Source organism: Ostrea edulis, chromosome 1, assembly GCF_947568905.1.
Source record: "Ostrea edulis chromosome 1, xbOstEdul1.1, whole genome shotgun sequence".
NCBI classification, from domain to species: Eukaryota; Metazoa; Mollusca; class Bivalvia; order Ostreida; family Ostreidae; genus Ostrea; species Ostrea edulis.
Window position 1 is genome coordinate 80,644,920 of NC_079164.1, and position 15,137 is coordinate 80,660,056.

Below are 15,137 nucleotides of genomic sequence, written 5' to 3' on the forward strand. Positions count from 1 at the left end.
AATTACATAACTTTCCTAGATGTACCACATATATCATAATAAAGTATATGTACATGTGGTTATGTGTGTGTTTTATAATTCAATTAATGAATTTAAGAGAATTTACTAGCATTATAAAGACAAGAAAAATTCTTTATCATTATGATTAAACTCTATCACGTTTAAAATGTTTGTTGATCATAATACATCTTCATAAATGTGAACTATTTCAGTGCCAATAGGAGTCCACACTTTAGTAAATCGCAGCATTGGGTGTCTTTCAGGTCATGTTGTCCTTGAATCTGATGCCAATAATCATCCTGTGTTTTGAGGTGCAGCGAACCATCGTTTGCCTCAAATTTTAAAATGGCAAATGTCATTACATATATTGATATAACATACAACATGATTTACAACTGCTCTCGAAGCGAAGAACCCACAGCGACTTCACTGCTGCTTCAATTTCCATGTTTATCTCGTTAAAACCTCCACATAATCGCTAAATCTATGTATATCATTCTCCCCACAGCAATCTGAGAAGTTGATGAACCCGGAAGTTAAAAATCTCGGCAATCGGAGAAACTTCCATACCCTATTGATCCAATGATACCGTTAGAAACTGCAAAGTTATACATGCATATTTACCGTCGTTATCATTTACAAAGAGTTGTCATTCTTTGACCTACAAAATAATTAATTTGATGACACTGACAATCAGAGTTTGTTTACAACATAAAACCAGCCATAATGATAGTTATAGGATAATAATTTTATTTCACGTACGCCAAGATACTGTCACGTGAGGTTACAGCTAGCATTATACAATATATACTCACTCGTCTTTTAGAGAAAGATTAGAATGCTAGCGCCACATCTATAATTTTCCATGCAAATAGAGGTTATTAGAAATGTTTAATGAATTTATACAATTTCTATCATAATGCTGTAATTTAAAATTACTTAAAATTTATAGATATTTCAGGATTTTTATTTCTGCACGTAATGTTGGGAATTTGATTGGTTAGTTTGAACTGTAATACATACTAAAAAGAAAAAAAATATTCAATGAACAAGTTTTATTTTTTATGCACCACATTTGTTTCTAGTTAAAATTCGTATTGTACTTTATCGCATTTGTGGCTATCTGGTTTGCCGTTGCAGCCTGTTGTTGGGTCGGGTGATGTCTGGTGTGTTTCGTGCCGATTGTTGGACCGTTCTTGGCGCACTAGTTTTGGCTGCGGATGACCCCATTTGCCTAATTGGGATGTGGGGATCACGGCGGATGTGACCGGTCGATAGGGGATGCTTACTCCTCCTGGACACCTGATCCAACCTCTGGTGTATCCGAAGGTCCGTGTTTCTCTCTCTGTTAATAGGTCGAAATTTTGCAGTCCTTCACCGGCAAAGTTTGCATATCCATATGAGTGAAAATTTCTTGACGTCCCGTCAAACAATATTCAATCAATCCATCCTCTCAAATGCCGATCCTGTTGAATACTTGATTTACTTCTTAAGAAAATATAGCTGTTTCCAAGTTATGCATTTACATGTACATTGTATAAGATAAGATATTCTTTATTTCTTCCAAATTAATGGAGAGTATATCATAATCAAATTATAAACTTATTTGATTGTTGATTGATGTTTTCCGCCACACTCAACAATTTTTCATTTATCTGGTGGCGCCCAGTTTTTATTGGTGGAAGAGACAACCCAGATACAATGTACCTGGGAAGAGACCACCGACCTTCCGAAAGTAGAGTGGGAAACTTTCTCACCGGCGCGAGCGGGATTCGAACCCGCGCCGACCAGAGGTGAGAGGCCGTGTGATTTTGAGCGCGACGCTCTAGCCACTCGGCCACGGAGGTGATTTGAAACTAAAGATTACAATCTACAGGTTACGGCAGTCTATGGCAAAACCCCTCTATTTTTATACAATGTATTTGCAACAGTTAACATGATTTGCTTTCATTTTGTATAAGAAATATTTTCAAAGCTTGTACTTTGAAAGATAAAAATTGCCATTCATGATCTTGATATTCAAACAAAGCATACACTTCTACACTGAGTATTTGTAGAATATTTTCAAGCATAGTTTCTCTGCCTTCCAAAAGGTTAAAAGAGCTTAGCATAAGATGTATATTAAGATTATGCGTATTTCTATTACAGAGTCGTCCACTTCTGCTTCATACTTAGATATTTTATTGAAAGTAGACATTAACGGCAAACTGACAACTCAACTGTATGACAAACGGGATGATTTCAGCTTCTCTATCGTAAACTTCCCATATTTATGTAGCAATATTCCATTATCACCTGCATATGGTGTTTATATATCTCAACTGATTCGATATACAAGAGCTTGTTCTGGGTATAGTCAGTTTTTAAATTGAGGTAAGCTACTGACAAACAACTTGATGGTACAGGGGTTTCAACAGTCTCGATTGAAGTCAGCATTTCGCAAATTATATGGTCGTTATATCAATCTAGTTCGTCAATACAACCTATCATTGGGTCAAATGCTGTCTGACGTGTTTCATACCGATCGTTAAGCCGTTCTTGGCACACTGATTTTGACTGTGGATAACTCCGCTTACCTGATCAGGATTTAGAGCTCACGGTGAGTGTGACCGGTCAACAGGGGATGCTTACTCCTCCTAGACACCTGATCCCACCTCTGGTGTGTCCAGGGGTCCGTGTTTGCCCAACTATCTATTTTGTATTGCTTGTAGGAGTTATGAGATTGATCAATGTTCGTTATCTTCACCTTGCATAATGGACAAAATTTACAAACAATGTTCATTGAAGACACTTGTACTAAAACATTAATAAACAATCTTTTGGACGGGTCGTCCTTAACAATTTGCCAAAATCTATTAAGCCTCAGCTTTGTGTGTAGTTTCCTGAAAAAGTGCATATCAGTGTCCACGGAAAGAGAAGCAAACCATTGTCTTTCTTCTGTTGCCCATATTGTTTTAATAACAAATTTGGAAAATGCATATTTGTTAAAAGCTGTGGTACTGTTGTTTTTGAATAAGTCAATAACTTGATATTGTTCTGCCGTTTGTAGCATAATTTTGGTTGAAAAATATCTTTCAGATACCTGAGCATCAACTAGATATCTATAAACTTTATAATGTACAGACGTTTGGTCTGACCTATGAAGTCTGCCTGGAAACAATGGGCGACACTTGTCTATATAACCATGTATGGTCCACAGTCCAACATTTGAAATGCTGGAAAGTGATGGGGAAAATTTTGAAAATCTTGAATGAAAGGTGAAGATAACGAACAGTGATCAATCTCACAACTCCTACAAGCAATACAAAATAGATAGTTGGGCAAACACGGACCCCTGGACACACCAGAGGTGGGAGCATTGAGTGATTCTTGAAAAATGCCTTTGTATATATTCAAGTTGTTGTGTCTCCGTAAGTGTTAACGAAGGCCAGATCTCACAAGAGTAGAGGACAGAGGGTAACACGACACGTCTCCATATTTTTGATGAAACAGCTGGATGGATGTCAGAGTTATTAACACCAATAGAATATAATGAGTGAATTTTTTTTATCTTGCTGCTTTACACACTCGTTCCGTTAGTTTATCACTTTTCATATTTCCTTGTAGAAGGCAACCAGCATAAACAGTACTACCAGACTGAGGGATTTCATTACCAAAAAGAGTAATGCTATAAAATACATAACATTTGTACGTTTTGTTAAATACAATTGATACACTCTTACATGGATTATAATGAAGTCTCCAAGTAAATGCATACTTTTCTACCTTGGTTAGTAAACATTGTAAGGACCTTGGTGAATTGCTTAATAAAGCAGTGTCATCTGCTAATAAAATACCTGGAATATGTATGTCACCTAATATAAGACCATTGTTAGTTTTGCATATTTCGTGTAACAAATCATTTATATACAGAAGAAACATAAATGCACTAAGGACTCTATCTTGTCCTACACCTTGTGTTATTTTAAAAAGTTTGGAGTTTATACCACCGAATGATACAAAGCATTTGCTGTCATCCTACTAGTTTTTTATAAGTTGCGATAGTCTTGTGTCAATATTAAGGTGATACAATTTATATAAAAGACCATTATGCCAAATTCTATCAAAGGCTTTTTCGTTATCTAAAAATGCACAAAACACAGGAGAACTACACATTGACGATTTATTTAGTGTTATATGAAAATCAAACTAAAGAATCATATTTCTGTTGTTTTGGGGAGTTTGACTGTCGTATAGTTGGTTGAATAAATGACCCGGACGTTGTAAGAATGGAACCATTGAGGAGTCTTGCTTGGTGTTGGTGTAGTGCAGTTCATGATGAATGTCTTCTTTCTATTGTTGAGTCATGAGGTACCGGAAGTGGTTCTGTTTTAGTTTTTTTCTGTTACCCCCATGCAATAGAAAAGCAGGGATATATGGCTGGGAGCGGAGGAATGTACAGGATATGCATATAAATATGGATGAATGGATAGATATGTGAATACATACATGTATATTATTTACATCGGGATTCAAAATCATGTTTATGAATACCCCCGGTTGAGGGGTGGGGTGGGGGTACTTTACTTTGTTGTGTCCGTGTTTATTTTGTTGTGAGCTGCAGTTTTGATTTTGTTGTTGTTGATCGTAATTCTTAATCAATTTCAATAATGTCCACGTACTCTCTATCCATTCGTTCTACATCAGAATCATTAGCTTTTCTTCTTAACAGAGACAGTATTGAAGATTTTTTACTCGTCTTCTTCCCGTTTGTCTCTTCTACATTGTCATAATGACATTTTTCACCTTCTTTCTCATCATCAGTGAAGGACGCTGTTTCATATTCATGATGAAGATTTGTTCTCAACTGCATGTAACTTTGAGAAGCTTCAACAGAATGCGGTCCATTTGCTTCCATGTAAACAATGCGTTCAATTGTAAGCGTTTTTCTGTAAGCATAATCATATATTACATTAAAGAGATTTTACCATCGACATTTTATTCTAAAATAAAATAAATAGCTTTTAGTATGACAGGGGATCACAACTTGAACTTATTGCTGCCAATTGAAGTAAGTAAAAAATATTTTTATGTCGAAAGTGCGGGATACTAAGTCGTACGGGGTCATTCCAGTGGTGGATAATTCAAAGTTCAGATAAATCATGGGCCCTTCCTTAAAAAGGATAAACCATTGAAAACAAATTCTATTCTATAAATTATTGTCTTTATTAAAGGATACATCGCATGTTTTTAAACTTTTTAATTTTTTCAGCAAAATTAATTCATTTCATGCCTAAAACTACTTTACATGTGTTTTAAATGAAACAGTTTGCGTAGTTTTCGAGTTTGAAAGCGATGAAATTCAAATCTTGCGATATGCATATTTTCTTCGATATTCGCCATTATCTGTGACGTCATATGCGACCTCGAGCGAGAAGATTTGAAAACAGTTGATAGCCATTTCATAAACAGATTAGATTTAATTGACAAACAAACAATTATCACATTAACAGCTTGTAAATAACGCTGCATTAGGGTGTTTTGTGCCGTTTAAGGGTGTACTTGCTGTCATTAGAGAGGATTTGGACTTGGTTTTTTTCAATTTTCGAAGGAAGGTATGAGGGACAAGACGTGAATATTTTTTGTCGGCACAACGACTTTGCCTTAAAAAAACCTAGTAGAATTTGTCCCTGTACTTTTTCAAACAAGCACTTGGACAAAGACGTAGATAAACTGCGAGAAAATTGTTCTATCGAAGCTACGCACTGTTACATATAGGTCTACGGCATATACTTTCCGTTCTGCTCTCGAATTCAATACACACTCGCACCAACTGACCTTCACCTTGTAACAACATATAGGCAGAACTTTGCTAGCAGTGTCTACCAACTGGTAGTTTTAAAAAATTTAAAGATAAAAGATATTTGAACTTTCAATTATAAATAATAAAATATAATATTTCCTGACTTTGATTTGAATTATAATGCTTTCATTTTTTTTTTAAGGAACGCGTACGTGTTTACAACAACAGCACGCCGCGCTCCCACTTCCTAAGTAACAACGTGTTGATAACAAAAAATAATGATTAGGCCTAATAAACTTGCTTTAATAAAATAATTTAAAAGTATTGTGATTTTCACAATAAGTTTTATCATTATTATTATTATTTTTTCTTTCTTTTCGAAATGCACCCGTGACAGTAGGCCTAGTTGTCAATGATACATAATCGTATCATAATTTAGGCCTATCTAACTTCTCCAAAAATAAATTTAATAATTATTGCACTGTTTAGTTTAGAAAAGCAACAACGCTAATTACAGTTGTTTACAGAAATGGCATTACCAAATTGTGTTTAGACAGTGATCCCATGTAAACATTATTTACTCGCAAATTTATGCAGATTTCATACTCGCTTTTCTCGCTACATTTGGGTCGCTATTTGTATGCACTGGTGGCTAAAAGATGTAAGACTCGGGAAATTTGTCAACATCGAAATAAATGTTATCCATGGTAAATAAATTAGGCCCCTAAAACCCGAGTTTTTAAAAATATCTAACACTACTTTTACAACAAGTTGATCGACGAAAGTCGCATATGACGTCACTGTACCACGTGACTACCTATCTAATTAACTTGGCTTTTTGAAATCGGGGCTTAGATTTAAGTCCGTATTGTGGCTAATTATCGCAATACTTCAGCGAACGAACTATTACAATTAATTTCTATAAGCATAAGGAAGACAAAATGCATATAATTCTGTATACTTTGAAAACACGAGATGTGTCCTTTAATTCACAGTTCTAACAAATAAAACTATGTGTATTCAAATATTTTGTTAGCATTCCTCCACTGTGAATTTTAATTGATGGATGGATAACTATGGAATGATCATTCCTTTAGCCGTTTAGATATAATTATTCACGATATCCCTAATGACTAATAGTCTAATGATAATAGTATTTACCTTTTCTCCATATAAATTATCCCAAATAGAAATGCAATAGATCCTACGACAGTTATTGATCCAACTAATACAACAATGTATTGTTCGTCGAATCTATTTTGTTCTGGAATTCTTGAAGTATCTATAACAATGAAAAGTAAATTTAACAAAATACCTGATATTATGATGATGGACTAAGGCTACACATGAGCCTTGATGTTAAGTGCAGCGAGCTCAATAAATTGGGATAGAGAAAATTCGAGCTACATATACGTCCAGAATTTTTCACGTCCAAACATTTTCCAACTTGAAAGAAAACCAATAAATTTAACGATCGTCCTTTTTATTTCTCAAGGTCATATTTCGTTGATCTGTCTTAAACGATTTCCTGCATCATCCCTGTACATTGGGATGAGTAGGTCTGTACATGTAATAACGATGTGACGCTGTGGTCTATATTTGACGTCATCATGCAAATGATGAATATTGAGGAGATTGTTTTGTGCTTCATGTATAAAGAAGTAGTAATGCATAAATATCTGCAATTAGATTTGACCATTAAAAATTTTAATAACTTACACTTTTTAATAGTATGCTTTTAGAGTTTAATGTTCATTTGTAAACATGTTACTGTATATAGGTATTCTCCACCTTTAGTTTTTTCAGATTTAAAAAAATGCATAGAATGCTTGAGGCGTATGCGAGAATAACGAATTCATATCTATCATTTCTCCGCCTTTTAGATCTGACATTTAATATTTTTAAGGATTCAAATTCTAAATAAGCCACAGCTGCTGTAATTGCAGAGCAATGCAGTTGATATTCCGCCATATATTGCCCAACTATCTAATTTGTATTGCTTGTAGGAGTTATGAGATTGATCACTGTTCGTTATCTTCGCCTTGCATTCAATACCCTTGCCCAACTATCTAATTTGTATTGCTTGTAGGAGTTATGAGATTGATCACTGTTCGTTATCTTCACCTTGCATTCAATACCCTTCTGAACACTCGATTGAGACCTATAAATTCCAAACCTATTGATATTCCCTTCTATTTCTCGAAGGGTCCCAATCAAGTGCGCCCCTGCAGTCGTGTTTATTTCTCATAGCAACGTAACATAAGACTACATACACGAAAGTACTATGACGTCACAATAAGTATTATAAACGTCAAAGTTGATATTGCGCGAAAAATATTTGAGAAAGGTAAGAGTCTAATAATAAAATGAACAATACTCAACCAATCTAATTAAAATCAGACTTCTTAGATCCGCGCCGTATACTCTGCGTCAGTAGATCTGACATAACCCAATTAGGGGTCATGTTCAGATGGACTTTATGTCAGCCAATCAGCGCGTCGGCTTTGAAATCGTCGGTGTTCACAATTTAAGGAAAATGGCTGCGATCGTTTGGTTTGAAAGAAAACACCAATTTCTACCCAGAGTTGTCGTTCCTTGCTCTCACTTACACCACTGTTAACGTCTCAAAATAAGCAATGTTATTTCACATGTAAATCCACTTTTTTTTTTTTACGGCTAATACAACTAAGAACTATTTTATAAAATATCAGGAAAATGTAGGACAAGCAACTATTTGTAAATTGTTTTCCATTACTACATATTCTTCATGTACCTATGTAAAGGCCTGGTGCAATAGAAGTACCCAATATCCACGTTTCAACCCAAAGCAATACTTCTTGTGTCACAAAAATACTTGACATCAGCTCAATATTTATTTATTTACGTATATTTTTGTAACTGAAGTCAAAACCATACTTTATTTGAGCATACGTACCATTTTACAAAAATCTTGTAAAACCCATGAGACATTGACAGAGGTGTAAGTGAGTGTAAGGAACGATAACTCTGGGTAGAGATTGAGAAAACACATCGCAGCTAGATGTGACGTCACAATGCACCGTTTACGTCGACTGGCGTTATATTCCTCGCGTTATTTAAGTAAACAATCTTGAAAACTTAAACTGGTACCCTGTTGACCTCGCTTCTCTCATGTCAATCGGATCACGCCCTCGTCCTTTTCCGTAACCGGTAAGAAGACTCGGACGTGGATCGGCGCAAGAATTGCATAAAATCGATGCATTCCTTCGCCGGAAGCGCGCCTGTGGATAGGTTAAAAGGCCAGAACTGAATCCCTGAATAATGTATTATTTATATTTTCACCACAAATTCAGTTTTGGTATCATTAACATCTTATTCACTCTAATACATAAACATATAAGTGGAAATTGATAGTGGTACAATACCATAGATGTGTTTAATATCTTTAAAAATGCATTTGAAAGATCACGTTTCATAGTGTAACGTACGACTGTGACGTCAAAGTTACATTTATGTATACGTAGCAACCAGCTCTGATGGCGTCGATCCACATACGAGGTTCATTTGCGGTTACGGAAATAGCCGAGTAGTTACGATTGCTCTCATGTATGTAGCACCAATCAGCGGGGAACAAGTTTACTTGAAAACTATTCAAATCATACCCATCCCTATTCATACATAAATCGGAATTCATAATTCAATTTGGGTGTATTTCATACCTACGTTTTGTTGTTTGTATGAACGGAATAGATTAGGCGTTATTGCAAAGGTTTCATATTTGTTATGCGAGAATATACAATTTTACAGTGTGGAATAAACTTCGTGGGAGAGAGATTACAGTAATTTGTTTACGAATTGCCAGGAACCGCCTAAATAGCCGTCATTGTCTGTATGGCGCAATCTGACTAGCTGATAGTTCTCATGAATATTCCAAGCGAAAGGTCATACTGACATGACCCCCTATGGGGTTATGCCAGATCCTATTGTAGCGATTGTTAGCGTATTCTAGGATCTGATTTTAATTTGATTGAATACTCACCCGACCTCGTGGACACATCCTAAAATATGACTATGCTATTTGGTATTAGTAATGGAACAGAATTTTAGAAATGTTTGTTCACAAAGCAGTCAACTACTGGCCTAAGTGAATACAAATAAGAAGTATTACAATATGCAGTTAATCGTAAATACATCAATATTGTTATAATCAGTTATTATAACACGTTCTTTGCATACAAGTCTTACAAGACATTAATTATTAAAGACAAAGATGTTCCCTTTTGTTTTTTCCGAGTGGTACATAAGTATTTAACTTTTTCTTCCATAAAATTTCTCTAAAGCGACGATAAATGTATGTATGTATGTATGTGTGTGTGGGTGTGTGTCTGTGTGCGTGTCCCTAGTTTCAATTGCACCCTTAAGAACTGCATTGGTACCGGTTATAGAACCAAGTTCACGAGGAAAATTCTGGATCAGCTGCTCGCACTAACGGAGCCCTATTGATTATTCCTTAAATATATCGAACTTAACATGCATTGATGTAGAGCCGTTTTGATTAAGAAAAATAATTGCTGGCCATAAACTACTTCATGCAGTGTACAAATTCATTCCTCATTGAAAACACCTACTTGATATCGTAGTTTCGTTGAAACATTCCCCCGTTGTTTTGTTACAGTGGTTACATTGACATTTTTCTCTGCACCGTATTCCGTAATGGCCTTCATTACATGGTTTGCTACATTCCGCCCCCAACAATCCTATGCAGGCTTAACAGTGAAAAAAACCCAGATAAACTGTTAACACAACAAAATCAATTTTTAGTAGGTAATATGAAATCCCTCTTTCATGATTATCTTTTCGTGGGCAATTACAGAATAAATATAGATATGAAATCGATATCATGATTATTGATCTTTAACACATGGTGTTAAATAAATTGTAATGCCAATTCTGTTCAAACTTTGAGAGTTAGGTATAAGAATATTAAAACTCACGGTAGCATTTCCCTCCTAGGGTTCTGAATCCGGTACAACACCGCTTAATATTTCTAAATTTAAAAATTGGTTTATTTGTGCATATTGGTGATTTGTCATATTTTTTTCATTGATTATATACAAGATGTCATCGTTACTTACGGAGATTTAGGATCATGACACAGTGGTTCCACGGGTGTGGGGTCTGTACATATTGATTTCATTAACAAAGACAACAACACCAATAACCCAGCAGTGTGCATTTTCATGTAGAATAAATTTAGGAGTATGGTGTCGGTATGAAAAGGATTTCCGTATGTAAACGTTGAGAGCTCATAAATGTGAATGTTAACAATAAATTATACTTATGGGACTTGCAAACCTTAACGTTAATATCCGTTATATGTACAGTGTATATAAAGAGGACATACAAAAATTGCATTCCAACAAGATGCAATACTCAAAGTGTTGGTTCCGCAAAGTCAAATACAAAAAACATATTATTTACATAGGTCTGCCTTTACTGGATAAAACATAAGTCATGAAAGGTGAAGATAACGAAGAGTGATCAATCTCATAACTCCTATATGCAATACTAAATAGGTAATAAATGACAGTTAATAAAACACACTGTAAATTAAATTACTGACAAGATATATATGACTACAAATTGCAAATGAGATATTTGTACATGAAAACAATAAGTGTGTCATGTGACATGATAACCAGTGAAAATTATGGCATTTTCGTATCTATAGTCTAGGCCAAAAACGGTACAATCTAAAAGAAATCTGAAAAAAGACATTACAAAAAATATATATCATACATTTTCGGGACGACCTCCCCCTTCCTCAAGGGAAACGGACACGTTTTACATAAGTAATATATGTACAAAAAGGAACTAACACTAAATCTACAAACGTATATACACTGCAAATTCCATGTTTATAATCAATATGTTTACTATGGAGCGAATGAAGATGCGACCAACTCGTCCAATGGGCTGATCCACAAAGTGTGAGGTGACGTAAGTAGAACCAGTTAATGAATGTTGGTAAGCAGCGCAAATATCAACTCGTACCCAGCAAGATTTCGTTCTGAGCACTCAGAAGAAAATGCATATATTGTTAGGCCGTTCTTGGCACACTGATTTTGACTACGGATAACTCCGTTTACCTGATTAAGATATAGGGCTCACGACGGGTGTGACCAGTCGACAGGGGATGCTTACTCCTAGGCACCTAATCCCACCTCTGGTATATCCAGGGGTCCGTGTTTGTTCAACTCTCTATTTTGTATTATTGCTTGAAGGAGGTATGAGATTGATCACTGTGCGTTATCTTCACCTTTCATTTAGTAGTTGTCATCAAATATAACAGTTTTAATGAACCTTCCAATACTTTTCAAAACCCTGGAATCTCTGGTGTGTTGGTTCATCAATTTTCAATAGAGCATTTGTTGAAGCATTTAAGAAACCTGGATGGATTAATATTATTGTAAAAAGAGTGAGATTGATTTTACATATAGCGACAAGACTACTCGGGACTCAGAGTTAGAGATCTGAAGAAGAAAAAGTGTTTTATTTGAAAACGTTTGGAAAAGACCCCAATTGATTTTAATATATTGCGGGAGAACCGATATCACTTTTTGAACTTGAAATATGGAAGTAGGGATAACATGTATCTTACAATCAATTAACCAAGACAGAAGCAAATGGAAAATTGACATATGATAATGTGACCTACTATTAAGATGTCATATGGAGCAAACTTAAAGTTAGTATCAAGAATGTAAAATGAAATGTTTTAAGGTAACATGAAATTGAAAATGCCATATGATGATAATCTATCCTCTGTCTTGTTTTTATAGTATTCATATATTTTATTTCACCTTTCATGTGCATGAATTGAAATACATACTTTTGCATCAGTCATATTTCATGAAAATGGATTTCAATAATTTGCAAAAATTGCCTGCTGTGTGTATGTATCAGACAGTCAACTAAATATAGATGTATACGTTTAGTTCTAGTAGATCCATGTCAACACAGAGACCATAGTCCGCTCCTCTCAATTGCATCCCGTGCAATACTCGATTTACTACTTAATAATAAGGAAACTATATATGTTTCCAAATTATGTATTTACATGCAAACATTCAGTTCCTGAAAATTAACAATTTGCTTACTGTTATACAAAATTCAAAGCATTCCTATTTTTCTGGGTTTTACTTTTGGGAAATGTGGCTGTTGTATAGTTGGTTTGATAAATGACCGTGTATTCTATGTTGCTACTGTTACTTTCTGTCTTGGTGCTGCTAAGATTGGACCCGTTGAGGAGTCTTGCTATTGGTGCTGAATATCTTCTTTCTATTTGCTGAGTAGTGGTTCTGTGTGGGTTTTTTGCGGTAGAAAAGGAGATATAGATGGCTGTCACAATGTATATTGTTGGGTTGGGGGAATGTGCATGCATATATAGGTAGATAAATATCTTATTAATTTAAACAATAGTTTATTATGTATAATACATAAAAGGATTGGACAACAGGCGTTGCCTATATAAGCCCTCTCCATACAAATACATGGTCAAGGTCATACAGATATAGTTATTATATAATGATAATGAAGCAATATAATATTTTAAAATACATTAATATGTTTAACAGTTTTCATTTCTATGATAATTTACAGCTTGATGTATGACTGACAAATATAATTTAGGTATGAATATAGAAATTTAATACACAGGAAAAAGATATAAACATGTTGGTTCTGTGGTTTGAAAATGAAATTTTTTAAAGAAATTAAACAAATCTATTTGTAGACAAGATAAATTCATGCACAATTTTGAAAATTGTAACATTTTGGTTATAACTGAGATTATTGTCACCATACAAAATACATGTAAGTTCTAAGGATAAAGGTAATTGTAATTGTAGATCATTAAAACTTTGTATTAGTATTTGTCATTGTGTACAATATTTTGGACACTTCAGATAAAAGCGAAGTGGGGTTTCAGGACTATTTTGACACAAGTCACAATTAGAATTTTCCCTAAGAATGTGCTTAAATAAATCAGCATTAAGATTACTAGCTTTATTTCTCAATTGACAATGCAGTATATTTGCTTTTCGATTGCCATAGTTAAAATAATTTTTAGGTTTGATACAATATATACTTTTGATGGCACCTTTATTAGATGGATGGGTGGATAGATAGATATGTAAGTTGCGTAGGTATACTTCGCTTTGCGGTGCCCATGTTTATTGCGTTGTTTGATGATGCCCTTGTGTTTTTTTTTTTGGGGGGGGGGTGAGCTGTAGTTTTGCAACAGTTGACTTTGTTGTGGTTCGTGGTTGTGATTCTTAATCAATTTCAATAATGTCTACGTATTCTCTATCCATTCCCTCTGCTTCACAATCATTAGCTTATCTCCTTAACAGAGACGTTTTTGAAGATGTTTTCTTCCCATTTGTGTCTTCTGGATTGTCATAATGACTTCTTTCATATTTTGTCTCATCACCAGTGAAGGACGCTGTAATTTCATATTCATGCTGAAGATTTTTTTCTCAACTGCATGTAACTTTGAGAAGGTTCAACAGAACGAGGTCCGTACAGTTGTAGGTGTTATCTGTAAACATTATTTTGATATATTATCTCTTCAATAGCTGCTTGACACATCGCTTGAGCGTGCAAATGTTCGAGCGTGCAAATGTTTGGGCGAGGCTTCTCATAAATGAAAAGGTGAAGATAACGAACAGTGATCAATAACAGATTTCAATGAAAATTGTTGTTTTTTTGGGGGGTTTTTTTTTTTTGTTCTCGGTGACCAATCAAATTGAAAGAATGACATACTGTAACAACGTGGTCATCCAAACTCACTTTCATTGAAACACGGTCAATGGTGATGAAATTTACACGCGAAATGACACGCTGTTATGGGAACAATAGTACCGGTATTTCATTAAAGAAATTTGTCTATCAACATTTTATTCTAAAATAAAATCAATTGATTTCAGTTAGACAAGGGATCACAACTGCAACGCATTGCTGCTAACTGAAGAAAGTAATGTTTTTAAAATATATATGCCCTCATTGGTGCAAAATTGAAAAGTGTTATACAATTATTTAACTAGTAATACAAATCAATTCAAGATATGAAGCGAACAATATCTTCCTAGGTCCAGAGTGGATTGGCCCTTGCCCCAAAAATCAGTAGGGGCCATCTACTCCTTAGGATATACCAAGTTTAATGTCTGTCAAGCAAAGTGTTCTCAAGGTATTGAATAGACACTAGATTCATATGTCCAGTTTGACCCTTGACCTTTAACCATGAAAGGTGAAGATAACGAGCAGTGATCAATCCATAGCTCCTATAAACAGTACAAAATAGAGAGTTGGGCAA

The 15,137-nt window shown here is 34.8% G+C and overlaps 2 protein-coding genes across 3 annotated transcripts in view; both read right to left on the reverse strand.

Moving 5' to 3' along the window:
• LOC130054058 (uncharacterized) overlaps nt 1-15,137 on the reverse strand; it is a 1,204,346-nt gene that overhangs the window by 572,243 nt on the left and 616,966 nt on the right. The gene's annotated exons all lie outside the window — the stretch shown is intronic.
• LOC125667137 (uncharacterized) overlaps nt 1-15,137 on the reverse strand; it is a 66,181-nt gene that overhangs the window by 28,741 nt on the left and 22,303 nt on the right. Inside the window, exons 1-3 of one of the 2 annotated variants that reach the window (XM_056162367.1) lie at nt 10,897-11,012; nt 10,756-10,808; nt 10,390-10,527 (exon numbers count right to left, since the gene is read on the reverse strand). In XM_056162367.1, the coding sequence (XP_056018342.1) occupies nt 10,390-10,527; nt 10,756-10,808; nt 10,897-11,003 (298 nt within the window). In that variant the 5' untranslated portion in view covers nt 11,004-11,012. Of the gene's footprint in view, nt 1-10,389; nt 10,528-10,755; nt 10,809-10,896; nt 11,013-15,137 lie in introns of those variants that run through there. The other variant, XM_056162372.1, reaches the window with a different exon arrangement.